Here is an 8044-nt window from a genome sequence, read left to right on the forward strand (position 1 = left end):
CATCTACCAATGTTGAAGTGTGAAATCATGAATGTGAAATAACACTGCATTTTTAATACCTAGTTGTCTACACTCTCTGAAAAGATATACTATAAATAAAACTTTTCAAAGATTTATAAAAATAAAAGTCGTAGGGAAACCAACCCAACCATATTGTATTCATATACAGTGGTAGTAATGTACACATAAATACCACAACAGCGCTAATGCAATGAAAATAAACAATCAACACAATCACATGCTGTACCTGTGGATGTATGACTGCAATACACTCCAGCTGATACTTAATCTCCTCTATATCTAATGCTTCCTTAATTTGTTTCCTCCTCACTGGTAAGTTGTACATGAATTCTACAGCGGTCACCGTTGTCCCGAAAGACTGCCGCTGTACCTCGGACACAGCGGCTCGGTAAGGCTTGCCGCGGATGAACGTCTTGCAGTACGTTTCGTCACTGCCAATAGGACGGGACTCGATGGTCAGGAAGCCAGTCGCATCACGTAGGCTCGCCAGGGCTTCCCCGCGGTAGCCAAAGTGGGTGAGGCGATTATGCAGGTCTTGCAATGAGTGGCATTTACTGGTCATGTACCTGTGTGAATGCAACTCAGTATATAGAGCAAAACAGTTTCATATACAAAATTAATATTTTAATAATACTTAACAACTAAAAATGGTTATTTGTTAAGTTATTATTAACACCTAACTACACTTAACATTTTATTCTTTCAAATACATACTGTACACTTCATAATAGTGATTAGTCAAGGTCTCAAAGGTCAAAAATATAACACACCAATCCCTCACTTAGCACGTCTTCAAATTGCACTATGTTAATACATATTACTGCCCCAGTCTTGAATAGCACATCTGTAAATTTCAGTTAGCACAAAATCGCCACAGACAAAAAAAAGTTGGGCATGATGCCATGAATTCTGCTTCAACTCAGTAAACAGATGTGCCGTAGCATACAGTTAGTTATTCGAGGGCGGAAGAGATGCACGCAAAGGTCTGATTATGCTATCGGCATGGTGTGTAAAGGACCAAATGTTTTTACGTCCGCACGTATGCTGCCGAGCATACCGTTGTCACCCAGCCACAGACCGGGTCATGATGAAATTCAGTCTAGCCATTGGAAGGGAACTCGCATGCACAAACGCATAGCAACATCTACCCATTCGTCTGCTGGAAACTGTAAGTGTACAAGCACCTGCAGTGGTAATCATATTGGAATCACGGCTTCTAAGTGAGAGTGTAATGCATTGTGTTCAAGTATTTGAGACAAAACTAGAAGTATTACGGCGTGCAGAATGTCAGGAAGGCCACACTATGTTGGTCGCACTTTAATTTTAAGCAAGTCAACTGTGCGCACAATCGTATGAAGTAAGGACTCTATCAAACATTTATTTATGTTGCTGTTGGTTTTACTAGCGGGAATGTATTTGACATTAGATGCCGAACACAAATGAACAGATGATTCACATGGAAAAGTTTGTTAAATGAATGGTGAAATGAAACAAAAAATCTCGGGCCTGACAGGATTTGTGTGAACCAAGTGGTGATATGCAATTAAGCACTATAATTTTTTAAAAATTAAAATATAAATATTCTGACAGTAATATCAGTATCACTGCCAGTAAAGGATGGTTTGGATAGTTCGTAGAAAGGTACACGATGTGAGTTGCAGATCACACCCGTGCGGACAAACAACCAGTGACTGATGATAAGTACATCACCTATCTCATACAAAGTATTCAAAAGTAGGCTTATAAAGATAAATGGTGTAAAATATTTATCGTTGAGTATTATTCTTTGCATTTGTATTATTAAAAGATAGTTCCCTACATATTTTGGATCACATTAAGTAAATTATCCTTTTTATTTACAGAGACTAATGCTTCAGATTTCGCGATTTCGAATATCATGAACATTTTCAGGAACACATTAGTTGTGCTAAGTGAGCGATTGCTGTAATGAAAAATAAATTTAAAAAGTATTAACTATAGCGGTGATAATACATTCAAATCTTGAAATGTATGTTTCACAAGTTTTCCGTAAATCCTCATTTCAATATTATTTACATAATTACATATTAAAAGCACAATATCTTGCGGAATAGAAAAAATAATAGATTTAGTGAACTTCAAAGTTGTCAGTGTTGAACTTTTTTTATTTACATTTCCTTTCATATATAATCTTTAATCTAATGTTTTTCCTCGAATCTCAAACCTTTCGAAGACTACAGATTTGATGTTATTATTCAACAGTTTGAAGATTCAACTGTCCCATCCTTACGTTATAATTTACAAAAATAAAACTATAACAAATACAAATTATTGATTTAGGAAGTTTTTTATTTATTTGTTAAAGTCAAAAATGTTTACAGTTTTATGCATAGATGTGTAAACAATTTCACACAGTAATTTTTAAAATATTATATACTTAATAATGTAATGATAAATTTAATTATTTTGAAGTATACATTTGCAACAACCTAGGTCCCTAACCATAATTAAAAAAAAAAAAACCTTTCAAGCAAAGTTAATAGAATTCCAAAAAAAGTGTCTCTTTCTGCATTGTTATATAAAAATTTCATTCAAACATTAGATCAATTTTAAAGAAAATAAAATAATCATAACTATGATATCTCAGATGATCCTTCAAAATTATTTTAGGTACCTAAATAAACATAATTTAGTTTTCTATTGAATTGTTTTGGGGACTGATACATTCCTCATATTAAATAAACCATTTCTAATTTTAATAATAATTTCGTCCCAAATTCCTAAATTCACTGATTTCTAGTGATTGTGGCATACCAGTAAATTACACAATAGCTAAAAATAAACCAAAAAAAAAACAGGCTGAAATGCACACTTCTTTGATTACTAAGTTGACATCGTCCAAGGCTACGCCCTCTCTTAAGCCAGATGTGCTTTGCCGCTTCAGACCCCTTCTCCTTCCACCATCACTCTCTGTTCCAATCCGCCGTCGTACATGTGCGTGTGTTATGCAGACGTATGTTTAAATAGTACGCCACAGACTCCTGCAAGAGGGCGCCATAGCATCAGTGCTCCATCCCCTTACGTAATCATAAGTTATATTGTAAACCTTTAATTTTTGTCCCAAGGGTTTTGTGTCATGGCAGATCTGTCGGAAAGGTTTTATTTATTAATTTTTACATATAATTCTGCTCAACATAAAGACAGCAATAAACAATCCCAAGGCAGACCCGAGTCCAGCCGAAGCCAGACTTTATTTAAATCCTAAATTTTAAATTACTATATGTTACTAAGCAATCTAGCCGCGAGAAAGCATGCAATATTTGTACTAGTGTTTTATGTGTCTTATCTTAACTAATCGTTGACACGTAATTGTGATAACATAACGGTAACCTCATTCAGCATGAATGATGCCATGTTGCCCACCGGCCGAGAGCAGACGCACCAGCACTCCGGGGACATCATCTCTTACCTGCACTGATAAGTAGCATCCGTTTATTTTAATTAAGTCTTTTGAATCATTTATGTTTATCCTCTGGGCTACTCTTGGCCAGCGAAATCTTTAAATAATTACTTAATCAACTCTTAAAGAGTCTTTTATCACTGGTTTCTGTGTGACCACGTGTGTGGACCTCACTGTAACTTAAACCGATTCGGGCCTTGGGACTTTTTACCTGCTTAAGAAAATATGTGTATGGGAGCATTTAACTTCTAAATAAATCTGGAAATGTGAGTTAAATTGTGTCATTTTTTTGTTTGTCTACGTGTGCAACACCTATGGTATGGAGGCACGTGGGACGCCCTAAGAGCCCATTGTGTTCATTACTATAGCCTACCCGATGCTGAGAGCAGGGCAGGTCTTGGCAAGTGGTACCCAAAATTTAGAAGGTCCGAATCTCGCTCACACATGGACTACGTCACACCTTGAGAGGGGTCTCAGCCGGGTCCGTGTTCCATTTCCCTACGGTGGTGCCCATTTTCAGTACAAAACCGCCCTACGAGCAGGCCCTCATTTGGCTTTCCCACAGCGAGACTAATTAATGACAATTTACTCCAGGTCAAGCTAAGTTAAAAAGTTTACTTTAAACAAAAAAAATATTACAACAAACCTGGTGCCTACTCTGTCAATGTCCTTCAGGTTCATTCCGCAGCCATTATCAGACACCTCCAGCCTGAAATTCTGCAGATCAACACGCACTGAAATGGATGTGGCTTTTGCATCGATACTATTTAATACCTGGAACAAAATTAGAATGAATTAATTAGGGCTTACTAGCCTGTCGACATCAGAGTCATTAAAGACTATGAAAGATGATGAGATGAAATGGGAGCATTGATGGGGTATCTAATAATAAAAATTAAAGGGTTAACGTAATTTCAAAAAATCTTTTCAGAATGGCACATGGTTCTCAAAAAGCAAACGTTTGTTTGTAAGTATAATATTAACATTATTTGTTTGTATTTTTTAATAAGAGGACATCCACGCACCAATTACTTTGACTGTAAAACCATCGTTGATTGATCGTATTTATGTAAAGAGAAGGTGGTTAAAGAATAATAAGTCAAATTCTTATAAAAATTCAGTCTTTTATTTTGGGAGGGCACAACTCGGTGATCCTGACAAAAGTAAAAGTTTGGTTAGTTTAGGTCAGTAATAGTTAAAAGTACTCTAAAATTGTGAAAATGTATTAATTCTGACAATGTATTAATGTATTAATTCTTTATATTTAGTCTGGATTCTGGAAAACTATGAGTTGTGAAGGGCCCTGAAGTCGAGGAAAATTATATGGTTTCACAAATTATACATGAGTAGCCTAAATAATAAGTAAAAATTTATGAAAACAGAGGTCATTCATATCTTAAAGTGATTTTTAATAATTATATTTATTTCAATATTTTCTCCATTTAAATGCTTTTTAAATTTTCCTGGACTTCATTTCCCTTCCCTACTAAATACCAAATTGTAATTCAGAATCCATCAAGAATTCAAAACCGTCATTTTGCAGAATAATCAAGCAATATTTTTAGTACTCAAAAAATATTTTCAAAATTTTTTTCCATGAAAAAGTTCCTCTCTCATCAAGTTACTATTACAGTACCTTTCCACATGTTGCATGTCTCTTATCAAGAACTTTAATTGCTCGCTGGGACGTAGTATAAGAAATATGTGTGAACCTTTAAGAAGGGGGGTGAAAGCAGTTAAATGATTTGACCCAATAAACTGTACCGCTCCTGTCAGATTCAAGCATGCCAATAGACCAATATAATAAATTTAAAAAAAAAAACTGAAATCATAAATTATTCTGTCTAAAACCAAATATCTCCTCTTAAGGCCCTGTCACACTGTCAAATTTTAGCTTCCAACACCTTCCAATATGTTGGTTCCAATATCTTTGAGGGTTGTGACGTCACGTTAAACGTCACTATCGCAGCCATGTTTAATTGAGAGATTGAGTTTCCTTCAAATATTTTACGTATAGGACTGGTTCTAAAATATGTTGGATGTTGGATGGGATCAGCCAATCAGAGTTATCTAAAATAAAGCGGCCGCTTTTGTTTCCGTTTCCGAAGTGTGATAGTTTAAATATCAGCAATGGCGAATACTACATGGGAAAGAAATGCAGTAATTGAACTAATACTATTTTATTTCCTGCTGGAATAACTGTTATTGTACATATATTTTCCTCCAATTGAATCTGTATGTACGGAAGTGCAGGTTAATATATTTGACTTAAATAAGTTACTGTAGTTTTGGAATATTATGGTCCTTAAAAACAGAAAACATCTTGTATTCAACTTTTGATTTGATTGCTATACCAGTTTTGCTTATGTTCAGGTATTTTTGATACACTAAATTAAACAGTAAGCATTGCGTACAAAATGTGCCATCAGGAATGAGGTATCAACTAGGATATGCATTTCGGAACTTTTACCTACAAATCCAAATTAATAACATCTAAAATAAATTTTAAAATATTTCAATTCAGAGACTTAATGTAACTAAAATTATTTTGGCTTACCCAATCAATCTTTCTTATAAGTCATTGTTCACCTTATTTCACAATAGCTGCTACTCTGTAAGTATTGTCTGGAATTTTCTGGAATATAGACTCATAATTTCCTAACAATAGATGGTACTGACCTATGTTAAAGCAGCATCTCTGAGTAAGCAAGTAGCTCTGGTGATTTGCAAGAAAGGCCTAGAAATATTAAAATTCTGCCTACGTATTTAATTATTATTATTTAAGTTTTGAAAGTAATACCATTTTTCGTGAATGTAAATATTTGTGTAGCAGATCCTTGTCAGTAGGCCTATACTTCCCAGGCTGTACGAAACAAGCATACCTACCTGGTCTAATATCTCATTAAAAAAATTATTTTAAACAGATAATGTGACTGAGGTGAAGTTAGCTTAAAGGCCCAGGTTGAGGTTTGTAACAGTAAATACACTTAAATCAAAATAAAACAAAATTGCCAATTTCTAAACACAGCAAAAATTAACACGTTCGCTTTAAAGTACATATAGGAACAATTTTGATGAAATACAAGTGAAAGTGTCCATACAACAGCAGCTAGTTGGGTGAGAAAATAAGCGGGAATGAGAAGGGATATTCCTACTTGCAGATTTACATTTAAGTATATGTTTTATTCTTACTAAACATACTTTTAAATATTGTTTTTGAAGAGCACTATAAATTGCACCACAAATTTCAGGTACAAATTTTCAGATGGTGTTGTGTGGAATACTTGTAGAGAACATAAGGGACTTAAGTAAATGATTCCCCTGTCGCCAAAAATCTTAATATGTAACTGCCAGCCTCTGCTTTGCTGGTATAGACTGGCGCAAATGAGTATCCTTCTTTGCAATGCGAGACTCCACAACTGAAAGAAGAAGATCAAAACTTTCAGAATCCATTCTTAAATAGTTCTGAAATGAATCGGCATCTTCGTATAGAAGTTCATGACAAAAAGGGGTAAAACACCTTTTGTTTGCCGGGAAAGTATCCACTGTCTCGTCCACCATCTGCGTTTCCTTTTCTTAGATTTCTCTTCTAGTTTACTGACACTTGCTACAATTGCAATTACAGCTTCAGCTTTTGAAACACTTTGATGCTTACTTACAATGCAGGCATTGCAAACAGCTGGATAACGTAAATTTTAAACTGTATATGATTACAATATACCTAAATTTGAATATAACCTACTAAAAAAAGGCCACGTTCCTTGACCCAAATATTTGTTTTTATTCTAAATACTGTCATTTACTGTTCTCTACAGAATGTTTGGTAAAACGAGCTCACTCAAAGAAAATTGATAGTGTGAAATGACTTCAAATATATTTTACAGTGCTCATCAAATAATATTGAATACAATATATTTGAAGACGTATTTCATCCAAAATCACCCTTCAAATTTTGTTGTCCAATATATTGGAGACAATATATTTGACAGTGTGACAGGGCCTTTAGTTACAACAACTCAATGAAAAATCCTGTACCAGTTCTACAATCGTTTGAGCTGGAGTTGTCACAACTATACCAGTCCTCAAAAGTGATCGTACACATTCAGGAAGTTTGCTCACAGCCATTAATAATATTAACACATTTGATACATAAGAAAATAACACATGAGAATAAATAAACAACTTCAAATAATGCCGCGTATCTTCAACCTACGGAAACACGATTTCACAGAACACAGACGGCCTTCGCATGTAAAAAAATAATATGAAAACACATACAACATTAACTCTTGCAATCGAAAAGTGGAAATCAACGTACATACGTTCGGGTAGGCTATTATTTTTTAACCTTACATTCTCACATTTTTAACTTGGTCTGCAGTAAGTGCAGTGGTAGGTATAAGTAATTTAAAAAAAAATAAGTAAAATTTTCGCATTAATTGAAATATATATAATTATTTATTCGATGAATATAAAAAATGGCCAATCAAGAATAATTTCGTTTGTTATTTTAATAACTAACTATTTTATTTTTTTATTTTTTTTATTTATTAAAATCCACCACTAGATCCCCTTACAAGCATT

The 8044-nt window shown here is 34.3% G+C and overlaps 1 protein-coding gene across 1 annotated transcript in view; it reads right to left on the reverse strand.

The window, feature by feature from the left end:
- The window catches only part of LOC134530698 (uncharacterized), a 39120-nt gene extending 31383 nt beyond the window's left edge, over window positions 1-7737 (reverse strand). The window contains exons 1-3 of the mRNA XM_063365785.1: window positions 7496-7737; window positions 4107-4234; window positions 248-587 (exon numbers count right to left, since the gene is read on the reverse strand). Of these exons, the coding sequence (XP_063221855.1) occupies window positions 248-587; window positions 4107-4234; window positions 7496-7585 (558 nt within the window). The 5' untranslated portion in view covers window positions 7586-7737. The remainder of the gene's footprint in view (window positions 1-247; window positions 588-4106; window positions 4235-7495) is intronic.
- Between the last annotated feature and the right edge of the window lie 307 nt (window positions 7738-8044).

Source organism: Bacillus rossius, chromosome 3 (assembly GCF_032445375.1).
Source record: "Bacillus rossius redtenbacheri isolate Brsri chromosome 3, Brsri_v3, whole genome shotgun sequence".
Lineage (NCBI taxonomy): Eukaryota > Metazoa > Arthropoda > Insecta > Phasmatodea > Bacillidae > Bacillus > Bacillus rossius.